This window comes from Phalaenopsis equestris, unplaced genomic scaffold (assembly GCF_001263595.1).
Source record: "Phalaenopsis equestris unplaced genomic scaffold, ASM126359v1 Scaffold000154, whole genome shotgun sequence".
In the NCBI taxonomy this organism is placed as follows: domain Eukaryota; kingdom Viridiplantae; phylum Streptophyta; class Magnoliopsida; order Asparagales; family Orchidaceae; genus Phalaenopsis; species Phalaenopsis equestris.
In genome coordinates, this window is record NW_018164596.1 from 736,250 (window position 1) to 758,599 (window position 22,350).

Genomic DNA, 22,350 nt, shown 5'->3' on the forward strand with positions numbered 1-22,350 from the left:
ACCAACTAAATTTGCATATCATTTTTTAAGGAAAAATGTCACACAAATAATTTATTGATAACAAGTAATGTCATTTATAGTCTCATGAATTCCATTGATAGAGCTACATATGACCATACTCAAAACTTCTCCTTGTATGAATTAGTGAAAGTAGAACTGAAGAAAAAAGTATTTAATAGTTAAACCACATTAGAAGAGTACTATTCTAAGAGCATCATCGATCTCGTTAATCACCATTATATAATTACATTAGTATTTTCCAATTAAATAGGAATCTTCCATTTCAATGCTTTCTTGTTAAGTGATGCACAAGATGCTAAATCTAGCCTACGCAGGTATTTTTTTCAAATTTATATTAATGCTAAATTTGCTCAAATTTTTTCATTAATGTAAATTCATGAGTCTCCACCTCACATCCCTTCGACCCCCAAACCCACCACCTCCCCTTCTCCTGCTCCTCCTCCTCCTCCAATGTACCTAAAAAAACACCTAAATCTTTCTCATTATTTTACCTTCAATATTTATCCCAACAAACTTCATAATATAATAATCATCGCCACCTATCCTTCCTAACTATATCACAATTTCGTAGTGTCAATTCTACCGCACTAAACTTGGATGTGTGTGACTTGTTTCCACGCTCTCTTCGATCCATATGAAATATATAATTTAATAATAATTCTATAAGAAAAAGAATATAAGTCTCTACAATATGCTCTAATGGCATAGTAATTTTAAGAAATTTGTTCATTTTAATTATGCAGTTCCACTCAAAAAATCATGCTCTTACACATATCATTATATTTTAGTGTCATAGCACGAAAATGCTTAAAATTATTACATTTAGGTATGACTTGAGTCTCACATTTGTTGATCAATAACTACTAATTTTTATGCCTCAAAAATTACATATGCTATATTAGATATTTTATATTTACTGTAAGCTAATTTTTTTTTTAATTTCCTTTGTTGCACTAAATTATTAGAAGAGGTCTCGTTTATTAGAACTGCATAAACTATAAATTTGTTTTATGTACCTTTTAAAGGCTAACATTTTGCGCTATAGAGCACTACAAGTCTCAGCACCATCTTATAAAATTTTGGTTTTAGTTTAAGCGGTACTTTTCTATCACACAATAGGCCCAAAGCATTTCTCCACTTCAACCTACCAACTTGAATTCTACTAATAACATCCCCATCTATGTCACCATCAATCTGAACAATAGACCCGATACATCTAAAAATTTTATACCTTTTAATGATTTGATCACTCATAATTACAACTCTCTAGAGTTACTACTACTCAAATTATATTCTATGTATTCAGTTTTAGTTCTACTCAAACAAAGGCCTTTCGACTCCACTGTAGACCTCCATAATTCAAGTTTTTCCTAAAAACTTTCTCGTCTTATCTACAAGAAAGATATCAACATTGAAAAGCAAACACCAAGGTACATTCTCCTGCAAACGTTTAGTAAGCGCATCCATAACTAAATCAAAAAGATACGGGCTTAAAGTCGATCACTGATATAGTCCAACTGACATAGGAAAATACTTGATCAATCCTCCTGTTCGAACACAAGTAACAACTCTAATATACATATATTTAATGACTTCAATATAAGTCATATCAATGACTTTTTTTTCTAGAACTCTCCAAAAGATTTCTCTTGAACCTTATCATAAGTTTTTTATAAAACAATAAAAATCATTTCTAGATCCTTCTTAGTCTCTCTGTACTTCTTCATCAAACCTCTCAATAAATTTATAGTGTCCATAGTAGACCAGCCTGACATGAATCCAAAGTGATTATGAGAAATCTTTTTATCACGTTTTAACCAATGTTCAATTACCCTCTCCCATAATTTTAAGGTATGACACATAACTTAATTCCTCTATAATTAGCACACTCTTGTGCATCCCCTTCATTCTTGAAAATGGGCATTCTTGAAAATTTCTTGAAAATGGGAACCAAAATACTCTTCCCCCACTCCACAGACATATTTTTAGTTTTTAAAATAATATTAAAGAGTTTAGTAAGCCAATAAACTCTCAAATCTCCTAATCTTTCTACGCTTCAATAGGGATATCATCAGGTCCTACTGATTTTCCACCCTTGGTTCTTTTTAAAGCCTCCTACACTTCTTTTTACTAATGCGACGGTAAAAAAAAAATTTTATTATTATTAACAATATTAAGATCACTAAGTTCGATCGTATTTTCAAAAACTTCATTGAAAAGTTTATCGAAATAGCTAACTCATCTATGTTGAATATCTTATTCTAAGAAAAGAACTTTTTTATTTTCATCTTTAATACACTTTACTTGAGTTAAACCCTTACTTTTCTTTTCTCTTTGTTTAGCTAGTTTATATTTATATTTTCCACCATGTTTAGTATATAATCTATTATAAATATCACTAAAAGCAGAATTTTTTGCGTCAAAAATTGTTCTCTTAGACTCCTTACGAGTCAACTTATATTTATCCTAATTCTCTAAGCTTTTACATTTAAACCAATTTTTATATCCCAAATTCTTAAATTTTATCTTTTCATACACATTATTATTCCACCACCAGCTATTTTTATATATAAAAATTTTTCCTTTTGACTCTTCAAGTATATCTTTTGTCACTTATTTAATAGTGTTTGTTACTTTATTCCAAAAAATTTGTTTCTTCATGAACATCCCGAATCATAAAATCTTGAAATTTACTCATTAAAATAATTTTATTTGTCTTTTAGTTGCCCCCATCTAATTCTATGAGAATGATTTCTAGTATATTTTATCTTACAACTCTTCATCATAGAATCCAAAACTAATAATCGATGTTTAGTACTTAAATTTTCACTTGGAATGACCTTACAATCTTTACATTCTCGACAATCTCTTCTACTCATAAGAAAATAATCATTGTATTTTATTAGATCCATTCTTATAAATAATGATAAGCTCATCTCTTTTCTTAAATAAAGTATTAGTAATAATAAAATCATACGCTAAAACAAAATCTAATGTGGTTTTGCCTTCTTCATTAATCACTCAAAAACCATAGCCACCATGAATATTTCTAAAATCTACCACTCTACCAACAAGTTCATTTAAATCTCTTACAAAAAAAAAATTTTCTTTAAAAAGTATCATTTGTATTAAATTTTATAGGTCATTCCAAAATTTTCCTTGAGAACCTATATCTAAACCTACTTGAGGAGCATAAGTGTTTATAACATTAAAAATTTTAGTATCAATAACAATGTTAAGGGCTATAATTCTACCTTTAATTCTATTAATTTTTACAACATTATCTTTCAAACTCTTATCTATAATTACATCTATACCATTTCTACTGCAAGTTCTATCAGAATACTAAAATTTAAAATATAAGCTATCAATCTCCTTAGCCTTTTCTCCAACTCATTTAGTTACTTGAATGCATAAGATATTTATTTCCCTATGAACAATAATATCAACTAATTCCATTAATTTACCTGTGAGAGTGCACACATTCCAAAATCTTATCCTAATATTAGTTTTATTAACTAATTTTTTTATCTGCATCCGTCCGTAATGTGGGAACCCTTTCTTATTTGACACCACACCTAGGCGTCGGTGTAGCGGCCCTTGCGCATTTTTCACTGTATTCAGGTCATACAATATATCGCTTCCAGAGGACATCATAGCATTGACACGAGAATTTAATGGATTCATATCATAATTTTTCGACAATTTTTAGGTGGGCTATCGACTACTTAATGCAATCCTCCATTTTTCACATCGAGGGCTTGAGACCCAGCGCCTAGATATTAAGTGCGCATAATGAAAATTTCAAAGCCATCGTAAACAAGATCTTAACAAATGAAGGTCATGAATAAAGTTTGAAAATATCATTTACCTTTCCTTTGCTATTTCATTCACCTTCCTTGATGCCTGTCATAATATCTATATCATCAAAATTATGCAGTGTTCAAGCTAGCACTCAATTTGTAAATTTCTTTTTGCTTCCTTATATATATATTTATGTCCCCATAGGATTTATTTATTTTCTAATATTCAGACGCATGTATTCTTTACAAAGAAAGTCCCCATATTCAACTACCAACTATCCTAAGTTATACAAAATCTATTTTTAAATTCTACTAAAAGTCAGAAGACAATCTTCTTAGAACAACTACTCTATAGAAATGAAGTTTGGTCCAACATTTAAGCTCCCATTGGTGCTTCTAAAAACTGATCTAGAATAATCGACTACTTGGGACGTTTCATGGTACCAACATAACTCATTTCACCATATAAGGATATTGTAAGATATTCCTCCAAATGTACATACCAGGCATTGTGTATGGATATTTGAATAATCCTTCCCCAATTTTTGTTGCATCAACAAATGCTATGTAGGAGTAAAATAGATGATTGAATTTGCTAATCTCACTGCCAATATAATTATAAGGAACAAGAATGTATGGCAAAAAATAGGAACAATTACATTCACATCACTCAAAATATTGCTAATTTACAAAATCAGCACCCTCTTACATCTATTTTTTAAATTCTCACTCAAATATCAAAATTCATAAGAAAACCCCATGTCTTTTCTGCTTTTATCGAATTTCTAATAATTTGATCTTGGTACACATAAATACATGACTTTGGTAATTCAAAAAAAAATGAAATAAGCACCAATTTTGTAAATATATGAATTTTGAGTGATACTCATGTAAGTACATTCTAAATGTAAAACTAAATTAGTCACTAGCCTATATCGTAACCTGTAAGTTCAAAGAGTTGAAAGCTCCCAAACGCCCCATCACATACCATGATTGAATTACCTGCAGAATCATCGAGCATGAGTCACTTCTACGACACTCAAAACTGGCTGAGCAGTGTGCACAGAAAAATGCAGTAAAATCCCACTTACACTACCAAGGAGATCTAAATCACGATCAGACGGTGCAGAATATAGCTCAAACCATATAAACGAATCTGTGGGATTAAAGCTGAAGATAGACAAGAAATTATTAGAAGAACATTTCTCTCCTTAACAAGTATGATAGATGAAAAATCAAACGCAATATGAAAATATATAAAATATATGGCAATTGTGACAAATAAAATAAGTAATGCCAAATATATAAAAGACGTAAAAAAAGAAGAGTAAAAATTGCACTTACAAAAATGGAAAATGGATGCACTTCACTAATGAAAGAATGGCATAAATTTTTATCTAGATATTTATTTGAGTAGAATCACACATCACTCAACATTATTAGTCTTATCTTAATTAGTAGAGGGTATATGATACTGATCCATTCATCTATGTTGAGAGTATTACAAGAAGTTAAATTCATGTTGAATGCTTGCATAACTTATAGCTAAGTTACATTAGGTCTACCAAAAATACATAAGATGAAAATCACTTTCAAATCCAACGAAATTTATATTGTGCACTCAATTTATAATGCAATTCTTGCCTAAGCCCCTTCACTTCTAAAACTTATCCAGGTTTTCAAAATTATAACATTTCATTTACATTTTTACTTTCAGGCATCTAAATCAACATAGTTTAGTCGAGATCTAATAGTAACTTTTTAAATTTTACTTCACATCTATATGATATTATTTTGAAAGGTTGTAAACCTGCACACTTGTCCACTTTCACCCTTTATCTTTAACTCTAAAAGTTACGTTCATCTTAATCTCATCATTTGTGTATAAGATACAAATATGTAAACTTAAAAAAATTGGTCATCATTTAACCTTCCAACAATATTGACTTGCAATTCTTAGCATTAACTAAAATTGCATAACAAACTTATCTTTAATAATTCCAACATAAGTTTGGCGTGCGCATTTTCTTTAATTCCTCCAAAGATTTTTTCTAATGGCTCTCCATTATGTGATTTTGAAACAAGCAAAATTATATGATGTTCCTGACAGCTTTATTTACTTGATCATTTTTTTTCTGAAGAAAATTATTCACCTTTATAAAAAAAACTTTATGGAAAAATACAAAATTGACTCTCAATAATAAATTAACCTTTCTGACTTTATGTTCCATTACAGCGATCTTTCTGACTTTATGTTCCATTACAGCTTTCATAGCCACATTGTATGGCTTATAAGTTATATAATTACCTTAAAATTGAACATCAAGATTGGTAAAAACAATGATTCTTCAATTATTTGGCATTCTATTAGTCCTCATATATAGATATATAAGTGTATTAAACAAACTATTGTAAAATTATCTACAAGGGTGTGCATTTGATCAATTTGGTTGAATTGATTGGCATGTCTGTAAATCTAACTAAACCATATTAAATCATAGACAAATTCGAGCTGACTAAAATCAGAAGTAGTACATAACTATAATGTAGTTTTGTTTATTCAATTTTGTTCTAATTTAACCAATTTTTAAAAATTGAAGTAAATTTATTATTTATTATTTTTATAATGCAAAAACCAAAATCAAACTAAAATATAAGCGCACAGTGAGAAATCAAATCTATATATGTATATATATATATATATATATAGAGAGAGAGAGAGAGAAAGAGAGAGAGAGAGAGAGAGAGAGGGAGAGAGGGAGAGAGGGAGAGAGAGAGATGATAATAAAATTTTGGTTTTCGATTTAACCAAATATTTTTGCTATAATCTAACTAGAAATCAAAATTCAAACAACTTTTAATTAAAAACCACTCGAACCATCTTTTAACAAATCAACCAAATATAATATGTTCAATTCAAATTCTTGGTTTAAAACAACTATTGCACGCTCCTATCTATTCTCCAAATTTTATCAAGCATCTCACTTGAACTAAAGGTTTCACCTTCATGAATCTTCTTCAAAGTAGCACATCAACCAACATTTTTATAGATTAATCTTGAGTGTATTGCTGCATTCATGATTGTGGTCATTTCACACTTATAAAATAGCGATTCTACTATCTCAGATCCTACTATCTCTATCCTTAGAATACAAAAAATCATTCAAATCTAGTATTCTTTCTCAAACCTCTTTTTTAAGCACATTTTTCATTCCTCGGTACATAAAAATCAATGAAAATTTATTGTTTATGTTTTGTTTCTCATCTCACCCCCCATTAATGAATGAGTCCATAAAACACAATAAAACCAAAAAAAAGTGTAAAACATAAAGAGGATAGAAACATAATGGGAAACTATAATATAAACCTAGCCCAAGATGTTGTGGATGTAAGGCTTCTAACAGTTCTGGTGGGTGGCCAAGGTTGTGTGGAAAACCTCTTGGAGAGTGGAAAAGATTTTAAGCCAAGTGAAAAAGTCAATCAAAGCCATAGGTCAAACCAGCCCTGAAACTACCCATATATATCCATAGCACAAAATGATGCACACACTGTTATTTTTTAAAATTTAATATAAAAAATAAATATATTAATATATATGCATTTTATTTATAATTTTTTAATATTTTATGCCACATTTAAAATAGCATATGTTGCACTATGAATTATGGCTCCATGGTGACCTTTGCATTATGGTGCATCATTTGCTATTGATAAGTACAAAATTACCAATAAGAATTTTACCTTCAGGGCCTTAGAATGGAGGGGACTCTAGGGCATGATTTTTCTTCAAAATTGTGGAGAAGATTAGGAGATGTGATGTAGAATTTTTGAGGAAGTTCAAGGTCATTTGGTGGAAGCCACATTAAGACTAGGTCCAAATGCCTACTTTGGGCTAATTTTGGCAAAAATGTGTTCTTTGCATAAATAAACTTACTCTTTTGTCCTAAATCTTGAGCCATTGATCTTGCTATAGTAGTGAGATCGTAATAATCCTTGACTGGTGTTCTATATCTGACCCATTAAAGCTTTTCTCTGTAGAGTTCAATTCCAGGTATTCTTCAATAAATCCTGGTGCTGGCTTCCCCAAATTTATTGTTAGAGACAACGCATCCCCAATAGGCCAGCTTTTTCTTCCATCCAATAAAAAATATGTGATCTTTCGCATGGTTTGCAGGCACCTCTATTGCAATGAAAGAGTTCACATCAAAGAGGTTTGATGGTCCATGAACCTTCAATTGGTTAGAAACATCTCATGTCAGCTGGTTGCATTATTTAGAGATTGGTTGACTCTTTTAAATAAAATAATATTCTCAATATTTAAAAATTAGACAAATTAATATTTTGAATAACAAACCAAGATATTAAGCATCAGGTCTAAGTTTCCTAATAATTCGTGACGAGCCATAAAAACTAGCTCACAATTTATTATATTTTAAAGATGAATATATCTTGAGATGAATGTGAACCAACATATAATCACCTTTCTCATAATATTTAGAAGAATAATTGTGATTTACCCCTCCGACATTTTTTGCATTGTTTTTAGCTATTTTTCCCTCATCTTGATACAGAATATCATTTATGAATGTAAAAGCCTAATCATAATATGTGTGAGTTGGAATAGCAACCAATTCAACTGGTTTCTATAAATTTTGTCCATAAACTATCTCAAAAAGTGATTTCTTAATTGTGGAAGAGAATATTTTTATAAGCAACTCAAAAGTTTGTAGTGTAGATCTCAATTCCTCCAATGCTTTCCAGCTAAACACCTCAACCAGTTCCCAAAAGTCAATTTACAACTCAGTCTAGCCATCAGGGTGAGGATAAAAACCAAGTGAAAGTTTTAACTGTGTACCAAGCATTTTTCATAACACTCTTCAAAAAGGGAAGCAAAACTCACATTTTGATCTAAAACTATGGTGGAGGATAGGTCATGCAATCTAACAATCTTTTTAAAGGGAAGTCTTTTTGTATGTCATGCATCAATTGTCCTTAAGCAAGGCAAAAAATAAATCATATTGGAGAATCTATCCATTACCACAAAAATAATACGATATCATACTGTGGTCCTGAGTAATCCTAACATAAAATTTATAGGTAATTCTTTTTTTACAAAAAAAAAAAATGTATAAAACAAATCCCTTAAGCAATAGGTAATACCTCTAATACTTCAAAGATTTGATGATCATATAAAATTGTTTATCATAGGTAGAGTACCTTTTGCCTAATATCATTCAATTTCTCACTTCTAATATCATTCAATTTCTCACAATAGAAGTTTATTGGATGATTTTCTCGACTCATGCCGCCACTTATACTAATTTCAAATGCATCACATAATACTTCAAAGCACAAGAGCAGATGTCATAAGCACGTTCACTTGCTCAGACAATTTGGGCACTAAAAGTCGAACATAACTTTTCCTGCTGCAAGATATCAGTGATGGAAGCAATAATTACACTAAAATTCTTGATAAATCACCTATACAATGTGGCTAGGTTAAGGAAACTCATAATCTCAAAGCCATTAGTGGGGATAGGATATTCTAAGGTGTTCTTAACCATAAGGGATTAGATTAAAGGCCATATGCAAATACAATAAACCTCAAAAATATTAGTTTAATCTATAAACAAAGACTTCATGAGGCTAACATAATGCTTCTCCTTCCTAGGTGTCTCAAGCAAAAAAATAAGGTTTTTTATTTTTTTATTATTATATTTTAATTTTTTTTTAAAGTACCAACCTAAGGTTAATCTACGGTTTTCTTAACCTTAGAGGGATTTTCTATAGAAGGTGGCTAAGCTATGAAAATGCATAATCTCCCTGAAATTAGTGGGGGTAGCTAGTCTAAGGTTTGTCTCTCTTATCTTTAATAGGCTTTAAGCTATACGATCCAAATGAAATTCCTGTATCATTTTTATCTGATTACACTTTTCTTTTTTGCTTTGAAATTTTTAATTAAACGTGTTTAATGTACTTATATCATTATCTAATTAATATATTTTATTTAGAAAAAATGGCAACCACCAAACACAAACCATTGGAGATTTCAATCTCCACTTTCTTATCAACATATAGGCAGTTTTTTTATCATTCAAAACAAATATATAAAGCTTTACAATAGGTTTGAAGCAAAGAAATAAAGAAGAGAGCAAAAAAATTAAGAAAAAGAGTAAATATAAAAGTGTAGTTCAAGCACACCAAAATATACTCCTTAAATCAACATGCAGCCCTACTGGCATTAAGAAAAGAATATTGCAATCCAAATAATATAAAAGAAATAAATAACACAACACACACACACACACACACACACACACACACAGGGGGACCGGTTGGGCGCAGGTCCAACCCAACTGGACCGGCCAATCCTTGGAGAGGGGCCATGTGGCCCCTTACTCCTCATTCCTTACTTTCTTGCTCTTCCTATTTTCCTTCCTTTCTTTCTCTTCCTATTTTCCTTCCTAGGTCTTTTCCTAATTTAAATCATTTTCTAAAAGCCTAAATCCTGATTTTATTCACCTGTCATAATTTAAACATTTCCTAAAATCTAAGATCTTGATGTAATTTTTATTCTCCTTTCTTATTTTAAATATTTCCCAAGTTCGGTCAAGTCTTTAGTAAATAGGAGTTGATGTGTCTAGAGTTAGAGGTCGTGATTTTGAAATCTGAATTCAGTTTTATCTGAGTTTTCCCCTCTTAAGGATTGTATTCGAGGATGAGGAAGGTGCTCTGACGGTAACACTATCAGAGGTAGTGTTTATTTTCGTCGTTCTGACTACTACCTGCAGTCCTACAGCTCGTCGACATTCCAGCCCTTCCAGCAATTCAGCTGGCAGCTTCCCTGTCTCCCATATATTCCTGCAACCTCCTTGAAGATTACCGCCCTCCCTGCTACCTCCCAGACCACCGCCAGTAAGCCTCCCTACAAGTTGTCGCACTTCCTGTTCCTCACCCTCCTGTTCCTCACTCAAAATGTCAACAATCCCCTGCAGCCCCTATGCAGAATGCCACAACCCCTGGTGCTCTCCCAAACCACTGACAGCTTCCCTGCAGACCATCACAACACCTGTTACCTTACTCATAGCAGGTAGTAGCCCCTCTCTGGCGTCCAATCTGCTCCCGCCTCCCTCCCAGCAAGCCTCAACCATCCTCAGGCCACCCCAATGCCTCCAACCGCTAAGACTACTTTTGTTGCCTGCTGCCTCTGCTCATTAGCTTCGGCCGCCATTCTTTCCTGCATTGCTCGGCTTCGGCAACCACTCTTGCCTCTACTCCTCGGCTTCAGCGCCATCCTTGTTGCCTTCGAATTCCAATCTTTGACGACGTTTCTCGCTTCTTTCGGTTGCGGTTCGACGCCTGAACGAGCGCTGACTTGTTGTCCCGCTCCTCCCCAATCGCTCGACATTGCTTCGGCCTCACCGCAACCGCCGGACCAGCCCAATCTCTCCGGACTCCCTCCTCGTCGAGCTTTTTATATCTCTGTTTGTTAGGTCTTTATTTGTAATGTTTAATTTTATGTTCTGATTTACGTGGTGTCTTTCTTTATTTTGGGTCATTGTTGTATCCGTCTTTTTAATTTATTAAAAAATTTGTGTCTTGCGTTGCAGTTTGAGTTAACTCCGGTATCATTTGGTATCAGAGCTAGCCTAACCCTAGTCCTATCCTAAGGTTCCCTAGCATCTGCCACCACTCCCAAGCCAATTTTTTTCCCTTCTTTTCTTTCCTTTTTTCTCTTTTTTTTCTATTCGTCAATCTTTCTTTTCCTCTCTCCGTTCCCCAACCTCCTTGTCTCCTCATCCACACCATCAACTATGCCCCCCAGGAGAAACGTATCGGACCCCACCCAGGATGCGATACACTTGAAATTCGCCGACTGCAACAACAATTGATGGAAGTCGATGAAGGGACCCAAGGCGAAGTCACCCTCAATCGTGACGTAGAGAGTCGACAAAAAGACAGGGATGACGATCTAAATTTGTTCCACAGGGAAGATAACAACAATAAAGAATACCATCCACAACGTTTTGGAATCCAACACTACAGGAGACCACGGGAAGAACTTGGAGGCCACTGCAACTTCGACATTAAAGTAGATCTCCGTGAATTTGATGGAGGTATGGATCCAGATGAATTCCTTGAATGGCTGTGAGCGATCGAAAAAAATTTCAAATATAAGGAAACACCAGAAGATAGCCGGGTCAAACGAGCAGCTATTAAATTGAAAAACCGTTCCTCGTTATGGCGGGATAACCTACAATGACATCGAACAAGGGATGGCAGTGACAAGATCACTAAGTGGGACAAAATGAAGAAACTTACTACGAAAATATCTACCCCCACACTGCCGCCAAGTTATGTTTGTGCAGCTCCACAACCTACAGCAAGAGAGAAGTCTGTAGAGGAATTCACAGCCAAATTCAATCAATCACAAATAAAGTGTGACTTCGTCAAACAAGAGAAGCATACCATCGCCTGCTATCTCAGAGGCTTGAAGCCCGTCATTAGCAATGTAGTTCAACTATAGCCCTATTGATCGTTGAGTGACATCCAAACGTTAGCCCTGAAAGTTGAAAGGCAACAGAAGCATGCCAGACCGCAGCCTTCCTTTGGGCGGCAATCCACAAACAAAAGCCATGCCAGGAACTAGGAAACCGATTAAAGGCACCCCAACAGCGACAACTTCTAACAAAGACATGCCAGGAACCGGGAAACCTGCGTCCGGGAATACAAAAACCGACCAAGGCAGTAAGAAACTTGAGAAGGGAAGCTCATCCAAGCCAATGCCAACCAAAAAGTGTTTTAGATGCCACAGTTTCGGCCACATCGCCTCCAGCTGTCCCACAAGCCGAATTGTTTCTTTTACAGACCAAGGATTCATGGAGAAAATCGAGGATGAGGAACTAGAAGAAAATAATGAATCACTTCAGCTCCCCGAAGATGAAGGTAAGTCACTAGTCATACGACAAGTCTTAAAATCAGAACCAGCACAAAATCAATCATGGCTACGACAAAGCATCTTTCGCATAAAGTGTACGGTTAAAAGTAAAGTTTACAGCCTGATAATCAACAGTGATAGTTGGAAAAATGTCGTATCGACACTAACGATGACAAATTACCCACACAAAAATATCCACAATCCTATTCCCTCACTTGGCTGAAAAAAGAGAATGAAATCTATGGATCAACAATGCCTTGTTGAGTTCTCAATAAGAAACCAATTAAAGGAACAAGTATTGTGTGACGTCGTTCTCATGGACGCATGCCTACTAGGACGACCTTGGCAATATGAACCCAAAGCTCAACACGACGGCTTTAAAAATACCAACTCACTCAAGAAGGATGACAAACGTTAAGTGTTATTACCAAGTAAGGACACAAGAGTAAACGATACCGAGGAAGCAGTCATTTCAAGTGCTACTTTCATATAACCAGTTCGAGATGCTCCGATGGCACTAATCCTAGCCTAATCGAGAGATCAAAGGAAGAGAACATAATATCAGCATGCCTACAACCACTACTTACAAGACTTCCAAGATGTCATGACAAACAATTTGCCAAAAGAACTACCACCATTGAGGGACATCCAGCATGCCATAGACCTTATACCAGAATCAGTCCTACCAAATCGACCCACCTACAGACTAAGACTGACAGAGTACGAGGAGCTACAACAATAAGTACAAGATCTCGTCACCAGAGGGCTAGTTAGAGAAAATACAAGTCCGTGCGTTGTGCCTGCACTAATGTTGTCTAAGAAAGATGAATCATGGAGAATGTGTATCGATAGCAGGGTCATCAACAAAATAACTATCAAGTATCGAATCCCAATAACTTGACTAGACCATCTCTTGGACCATTTACACGAGGCCACTCTATTCTCAAAGACCGGCTTACGCAGTGGATACCACCAGATACGGATGAGATCAAGCAACGAATGGAAGACCGCCTTCAAGACACGAGATGGACTATACAAGTGGACAGTCATGCCCTTCGGCCCGTAAACTACACCCAACACCTTCATAAGATTAATGAATCAAATATTTCACAACCTAATTAGAAAGTTCGTCATAGTCTACTTTGACAACATACTAGTATACAGTCATTCAGAGAAACATATACAACACCTAACAGCAATATTTGAAGTACTCCGAAACGAAAAATTATATGTTTATCCTAAGAAATGCACTTTTATGATAAGTATGTTTTTTTGGGTTATATCAAAACCAGCGCGGGCATTCAAATGGACCCGACAAAAAATAAAGACATTATAAGCTGGACCACACCTCGATTGTTCATCGAACTAAGACAATTTTTTATGTTAGCATCATTCTACTGTCTCTTCATTCAACATCTCAGCACTATTACCGCCCCCTCATTAAGCTTTTAAAAAGCAAAAAGTTCACTTAGCCAAGCACCGCTACAATTAACTTCAACACATAGAAAAAGTAACACAAGTGTCATTTCTAGCCTTGCCAGCTTTACCCACTGTTCGAAGTAGAATGTGATGCATCAGGCGTCAGATTAGGGGATGTATTAAACCAAGGAATTCAACCCATCGCTCGCTTCAATGAGAAACTAAACGAATCCAGGAGAAAATATTCGACATACAACAAAGTTCTATGCAATCGTCTGAGCCCTCGAGCACTGAAGTCATTATTTGTTTTAAAGTGAGTTCACATTATTTACATATCATGAAGCATTGAGATTTTTGAATAACCAGAATAAGTTGAAAAGTCGGCACGGAACTTGGGTAAAATTTTTGGCATCACTCAATTTTGTACTAAAACATAGTTGGGAGCCAGAACCACGCCGCAGATGCTCTAAGCAGACGTCATTTATTAAGCACTTCTATGCAAACAAGTGTCATAGGGTTTGAGATCGTCAAAGACTGTACACGTCAGACGAAGACTTCAAAGATATCTGGGAAAAATGTCAGGAAAAGCCTACCGGGCAGTACTATGGCGCAAATGGCTACTTGTTCTACCGCAATAAACTATGCATTCCAAGATGCTCCTTAAGAGAAGCAATTGTACAAGAGAGACATAATGGAGGTCTTGCAGGCCATTTTGACAGAGACAAGACTCATCCTCATCAAAGAACGCTTCTTCTGGCCTCGACTACCAAGAGATGTAGAGCGACACATCCGACAAAGCCGGATTTACCATTTGGCAAAAACAAGAGGGGGCAGAATACAGGGTTGCATATGCAGTTGCCTGTACCAGAAGCACCTTGGGTAAATGTTAGCAGGACTTCGTACTAGGTCTCCCTAGGACACAGAGGAACAAAGATTCTAAAATAGTTACAGCAGACCGATTTTCAAAAATGGCATATTTCGTACCCTATCACCGCACACTAGAAGCCTCTCATATTGCTGACTTATACTTCATGGAGATTGTTAGGCTATGCGGGATTCCTAGAATCATTACCTCTGATAGAGATGTCAAATTTTTGAGTTACTTTTGGCGTATCTTATGAGGGGAAGTTAAGCACCAAACTCCAATTCATTTCAACAGCTCACCCACATACAGACGACCAGATTGAAGTAGTGAACAGAAGCCCGGGCTACCTGCTAAGATGTTTCGTAGGAAAGAAGATCAAACAAAGGGGGCCTCGTCCTAGCTCAAGTTGAATTTGCTATAACAGATCCACAAGTCAGACAACGAGACACAGCCCATTTGAGATTGTCTACGACCGCAATCCGCTAACACCACTTGACTTGATTCCATTCCTGCCGACGTCAAAACTCAGTAAAGAAGTTATAGAGTGGGTTCACGAGAACTAGCAAATACACAAAGAGGTTGGTAACAAGATAGGTAGAAAAAATAAAAAAAATCAAACACAGGCAAACAAATCAAGGAAAAAAGTGACATTCTAAGATGGCGGCCTCGTCTAAATTTGATTAAAAAAGAATGATTCCCCTTAGGAGCTTTCGGAAAACGAAAACCAAGAGCAGATGGACCTTTTAGAATTCTACGAAAACTCAACAACAATGCACACATGATTGACTTACCAGAGAACTACAACATTTCAGCCACATTCAACGTCGCAGATCTTACTCCTTACTTTAAGGATCCAGAAGCTTTGATAGATGAGGTCGAAGCTTCTCCACCCCAGGAAACTGACGTGGGGCTCATAAGGGACCGTCTGGGCGCAGGTGCAAGTCAGCTAGACCTGCCCCTTCTTCCGTTTTTTCTCCCATATTTTTTCTTTTCTTTTCCTATTTTCCCTCCTAGTCCTTTTCCTAATTTAAATCCGTTCCTAATAAACCTTTCCTAAAATTTGAGATCTTGATTTAATTTTTATTCTACTTTCTTAATTTAAATGCTTCCTCAATTGGGTCAAATATTTTATAAATATAAGGTGATATGTCTAGAGTTAGGGTCTTCATTTTGAAATCTGAATTCAATTTTATCTTAGTGCTTTCACTCTTGAGGATTGTTTCCGATGACGGGAAGGTGTTCCGATTGTAATCCCGTCCGCGGTGGTTTTTATCTTCAGCATTTCGACTACTACCCGTAGACCTGCAGCTCACCAACATTCCAACCGTTCCAGCAATCCAGTTGATAGCTTCCCTACTTCCCTTCTACTCTTCTAGAGCACCACCACTCCTCCTGCAGCCTCCTTGCTACCTCCCAGACCACCACCAGTCAGCCTCCCTGCAGGTTGCCGCACTTCCTGCCCCTCTCCCAGAGTGCCGCCAGTCCCCTGTAGCCCCTCTGCAGATTGTCACAGCCTCTGTTGCTCTCCCAAATTGCTGACAACTTCCCTATAGCTTCTTTGCAGGTTGTCGCAGCACTTGCCGCCTCCCTCATAGCAGGTCGCACCCCTCTCCGGCGTTCAGTTCATTGCTGCCTCCCTCCCAGCATGTCGCAGCCATTCTCAGGCCACCCCAGCGCCTACAGCCAGTGCAAACTCTACTCCTGCAGCCCACTGCCTCTGCTCCTCAGCTTTGGCCGCCTTTCTTGCCTTCGTTCTTGGACTTTGGCCGCCACACTTGCGTATGTTCCTCGGCTTCCGCCAACATACTTGTCGCCTCCAGATTCCAGCCTTCGACGACAATTCCCGCTTCTTCCAGCTGCGGTTAGACGCCTCCACGAGCGTTGACTTGCTGTCTTGCTCCTCCCAAGTCGCTCGACATGGCTCTGGCCTTCACCGTAGCCACTGCACTAGCCCCATCTCCCTAGCTCTCTCCTCACCGAGCTTTTGTGTCTTTGTTTGTTGGGTATTTGTTTGTAATGCTTTGTTTTATGTTTTGATTTACGTGGTTTCTTTATTTCTTTTGAGTCATTGTTGTAACCATCTTTTTAAGTTATTAATAAATTCATGTCTTGCATCGTGGATTATGTTAACTCCAGTATCGGTGAATCTCCTTTAACTCTAGATCTTAATCAAATGCCTCTTGATCTTTGCTCAGGTAGTGGGACCATAATAATTACTAATCTGGTGTTCAATCAAATATACTTATTTTACATGCAGATACAATATTTGCATCATAAATGCATTAATATTAATTAATTTTAAATTGTGTACATTACAAAATCAGCATATTAAAATCAATTAAATAAAATCATCATTATCAAAGTTTAACCATGATGAATGCCTAGTAAAATCAAATATAGAAGAACCTAAAATCCTAAACAAAATATTGAAATGCGCATCCCTCAAACAGTCATTTTGCTTGACAAAATATTTTCGTTCAAGTTCACTGAAACGAGATTAGTTTTCTTTCCTCTTCAGGAACAACTTTTTCTTTGATTTAGCACTTGAATCGCACAAAAGAACTAAGAACAAAGATTTTACAATGCATTATTTCGAGCTTAAATCAGGTCATCATCTGAATTATGCAATCTAGTTAAATTTAAAAGATAAATAACCAAGAATAGAGTCATCAATTCTCACTCCCTGAAGCTAACTTTGAAAGCAAGAACCGATCCTGTTTTTGACTTGCGAAAGTCTCTGCCTTTCTTGCGAACCCTCTCTTCTACCTAAAAAACATAAAAGCAAATTAGAAAAAGATACAGTTAATTTTCTTTAGAACTCATAATAGCGGCTTTAAAACTTATATTTTAACATACCCTTTTCCTCATGAGCTCTGGGTTCCCCACGCTATCACCAAGAACTGCACGGAGTTCTTCATCATCTTTGCATGCATTTTCTAATATCCTTGCACCAACGATTAAAAGTGTGAATGATATGACATTTTTTCTTAGTAAGACTATTTAACTATGACAACAGTATGTAATATTGAAGGACGATTACAATGCAATAATATATAACAAAACTGCAGCAAATGCTGGAATGATAGAGAAAATGATCAAACAAATCAATGCTAGAAATAACATCATGTGTACCATCAGCAGAAGCAGTCCACAATCAGCAGTAAATAGAACAACTAAAGGTTCTAATACAAAAACAAGCCGTTATCCCACTAACTAGGTTCAATCTAATGTAAACAAAATCTGGTAGGGCTATGAAATTTCTTATCTCAGTTAGCACTCAAAATAGATCCAAGTTGAGGCTGACTTTTAATAAGCAGCACTTAGTTACGTTTAACTTCCTGGTAAAACAATTATAGCCAATCAACAACACATTTTGTGCTTCTAGATGACTCTCTTATCTCAGTGGAAAAAAATCAGCAAAGACGACACTGGCTAAATTAAGCTGAACTATTTTTGATTCATCATCCTGCAAGAGTAACGGCTTGTATTGGAGAGTAGATGTATTCGGATGCAAATGCATGTAATTTTAATAATTGTTCTTTAATATTCATTTTAATTTTTGTTCCTTCAACTTAGTTTCCTAAAAACCAAGGATTTTTCATGCAGATGTTTTGCATGACATGACTGCCTATGTTGTCTTTAACAAAAACTCTGTTAGTTGTAAACAATGCACCACATGTGAGAAAATTTCACTTGTCACAAGAAAGATCATCATCCTGATCATTAACACTATCTCAACTATTTGGAATTAGTTTCAGCAATACTTATTCTCATGATTTTTCTATTTAGTAATGCATGACATGCTAAATCTATTTCACAGCGGCCTAAGTGACTTGTGAGAACCATTGGTCCACCAACCCCTACAAACAAAGAGATAGCACTCCTCACTCAACAACACCGCAAAGAGAGACATCCCCTACCCATAATCATCATAAGAAAATTACTCAGTTGTGAGGGTTTATGGCTAAGTTAGTAATGGTCATCAAAACTAAAAAATTTTTACAAAATATCTTGTATGTCCGAGGGTGAGACCTCACACAAGGGATTCCTCCAAGTATTGGGTGTTCCACAGGACACAAAGGCTTGCGAGCACTCAAGGATATTTTCATAAAAACACAGATCAAGACTGAAAAATTAAAATAGATTGTTTCGGCTGATCCAGGGAGGAGACAAGGAAAGCCTCCCATGGAGGATTGAAGAAATAAACCGGTTTCAACTTAGGCAATCCATATCACTGGCCTTGTACCGATCATCCTTGAGAGAACAGCTATGGGAGTATTCCAGCAAGCTAACCTTCGAGAGTGCATGACCAAAGTAGTACGAGTCACTTTCATTCAAGATTATAGGCTAGCAAAAAAAAATCCATTAAAAAAAATCGTAGTCGTCATAGCCTTGATCACAAATTACTAAATAGAGATTATTCTAATCGAGATGGAGAGTTCAATCAATACTATTTTCAAATATGTATTTAAAAAGATAAATCTGGGCGCTTCTCATTTAACCCCAACTATCAGCCCATTATTTAAATATTTTAGAGAAGGGCGAGAGACAGAGAGCAATAGAAATAATACACCGTAATGGCCGACTTATTATATTTAACGTCTTAAAAAATTACAATGCAATTTTTTGTCGACCACTTATGAATATCTTTAGAGCGATGGTCTTTACATATCACATTGCGTCTAAGTTCCCATTAAAAGGACAAGACTACAATAATGGGAGATCTAACGCAGTCAAGGTTTTGTTATCTAAAGGTTGTGAGGAACTTACAGGAGGATGTGTCACCAATCAAGGTCGAATGAGAAGCTAACATACAAGCCTACAAAGCAGTATAAAAAGTCCTAACAATTGAAGGAGTCTTAAGGCAAACCCTCTAAGTCAGCAATTCCTTCAATTCCAAACACAATGGACGACTGGTCCAAGCTCTCCAAGAGGACCTTGAGGTGTTTCCTTGGAAAGCCATAGAGATGCATTAGGTGAATATCAATATTTTTTGCCACAGATTAAATGTGAAAAAAGATGTCAAACTAGTAAAGCAAAAGATAAGGAAGAATATTGCCGCTCTAACTAGACTCATAAGGCAAGAAATCAAAAAACTCCTCGAGAATGTATTAAAAAAGAAGTATGATACCTTGATTGGAATTCAAACATAGTAAAAATTTACAATTTAAGCAGCAAGTGGAAGATGTGCATGAACCTCCTCAATTTAAGCTCACTTTGCCTAAAAGACAAATACTCAGTACCTAAGATAGACGCGTCGGTTGACTAGAAGGTAATTTTTCCATTATGAGGTTCCTTGATCCTTTTTAGGCTACCATTAGATTGAAATATATTTAGTCAATTGTCAGAAAATGGCATTCATCATTGAACAAAGTCCATTTTGCTACAATTTAATATTATTTAACTTGATTGTAACAGCTTCTTATCAATTAGCAATGTGCTAAAAAATTAGAAAATAAAAGGAAAGTTCATGTCGATGTTGTAATAGTAAAGGAAATACTCTCAAGCACTACATTCTTGACTTCAAGAAGACATTCTCCCCAATGAAGAGGTACCACATGCATCTCAAAAACTTAAAAGTGGACCTTTTGGGACAGTTTAGGATAATGCTTGGGGTATTAGCTCACCTCTAAGAGCATCAAGGTTAATCCTTAAATAATAAAGGAGATCTTAGATTCCATTGCCGAGTCTGAAGAATACGAAAAGTAAAGGGTTACGTTAGGTAATCAACGGCCAGCATAAATTTTTTGACAAAAATCATAACATAAAACGTTTAAATTCTTGGGTAAATGTTAGTGCATTCCCTGGAAGCGACGTTGTATGGTTTGAATATAGTGAAAAGTGTGCAAGGGCTGCTATACTAGCGCTCTGATATAGTGTCAAATATGCAAGAGTTCCCATATTACAGACAGATTAACACTCAATAGGATGTGGTGTAGAAAAAGGATTCATATATCCAGCCCCACTTAGAGGGATAAAGGCTATTTGGTATTGTTGTTGTTATCAGATATACCCATACTCAATAGGATGCGGTGTAGAAAAATGATTCATATATCCAGCCCCACTTAGAGGGATAAAGGCTATTTGGTATTGTTGTTGTTATCAGATATACCCTCCACAAAAAAATTATAAGTACATGGACTAACTGGAAGAGTCGGAAGACTGTTGTTTTATCTAAAAGTTGGGTGGCAAGTGCTAGCCCTTAAAAATTTGAGGAACGCCAAACATTTTGTGGATCAAGAAATTTGAGGTAGCCTTCCAACATTTAAATTCAATCATTTCCTTGCTTCCACTTTTACAAAGTCGTAGCCTAAAGAAGTTCTACTCCTACAGTTCTGATTGGGAGATGATTTCGTAAGACTATGGCTAGTCTATTACATGAGTGAAACCCTACAAGAAGTCAAACTAAGATGGTCATGAAAAAACTAGCATAGGCACTGGTGATTATAACTCAACCATTTCAACGCTATTTCCAAGTACAACCAATTCAAGTCATCACAAAATTATAGTTACCAGAACAAATCACTTCAGGAGATTATTAAATTGGACTTTAGTGCTGAGCCGGTTATAGGTTACATATACATTAAGAACAAGCTATAGAGATAAAAGCACTCATTGACTTTATGGTTGACTTCACTCTTCCTTATATCAAAGAATACGCACTAAGGAAAGAAAATTTATTATGGACTCTATATACTGGTGGGACATTAAGAGGGCAAAGGGTTGGAGTTGGCTTGTCTCATCCCATTGGAATTGTCCTAACTCATGCACTAAGAATTGCAATCAATGCCACTAACATCAAAACTAAGAAACCTTGATCACAAGACTATGCTTCGTGGCCAAAGTCAGAGATAGGCATTTGGCCGTATTCACAAACTCATAGCTCATTATGAACTAGGTTAGTACAAAAACAAAACCTTTGAGGAAGATTTGTCAACATATATTTTTAATTTGAAAATTAACATTGGTCAATATGAATATATCAAGGTTAAATAAATCCTAAAAGAATAAATTCAACTCATCGACTTACTTTACAAAAGCAAAAACCCCAATAGCAAATTAGCATTAGAGATTTCTCATCCTAACATTCAAGAAACAATAGTGTCAATGGTCAGGGAGGTGGTATGAACGAGTTGGGCGGATCCATTAGTTAAGTACCTAACCATAGAAGGGATTCCATCATCCACCTTTCACCAATGAAAAGTCAAAATCAGAGCGAGCTAAAGCCTGCTTATGGGTAAAGAGCTATTCAGAAGGTCAACCACTTCACATAACCTAAGAAGTGTATGAGAAATCAAGTAAGA

The 22,350-nt window shown here is 35.6% G+C and overlaps 1 protein-coding gene across 5 annotated transcripts in view; it reads right to left on the reverse strand.

Annotated features, from left to right (window-relative positions):
- The window catches only part of LOC110021972, a 55,520-nt gene that overhangs the window by 3,167 nt on the left and 30,003 nt on the right, over nucleotides 1–22,350 (reverse strand). For 4 of the 5 annotated variants that reach the window (XM_020720717.1, XM_020720715.1, XM_020720714.1 and 1 more), the window contains exons 2-5: nucleotides 17,903–17,990; nucleotides 17,727–17,812; nucleotides 4,916–4,994; nucleotides 4,767–4,826 (exon numbers count right to left, since the gene is read on the reverse strand). In XM_020720717.1, the coding sequence (XP_020576376.1) occupies nucleotides 4,767–4,826; nucleotides 4,916–4,994; nucleotides 17,727–17,812; nucleotides 17,903–17,990 (313 nt within the window). The remainder of the gene's footprint in view (nucleotides 1–4,766; nucleotides 4,827–4,915; nucleotides 4,995–17,726; nucleotides 17,813–17,902; nucleotides 17,991–22,350) is intronic. The other variant, XM_020720718.1, reaches the window with a different exon arrangement.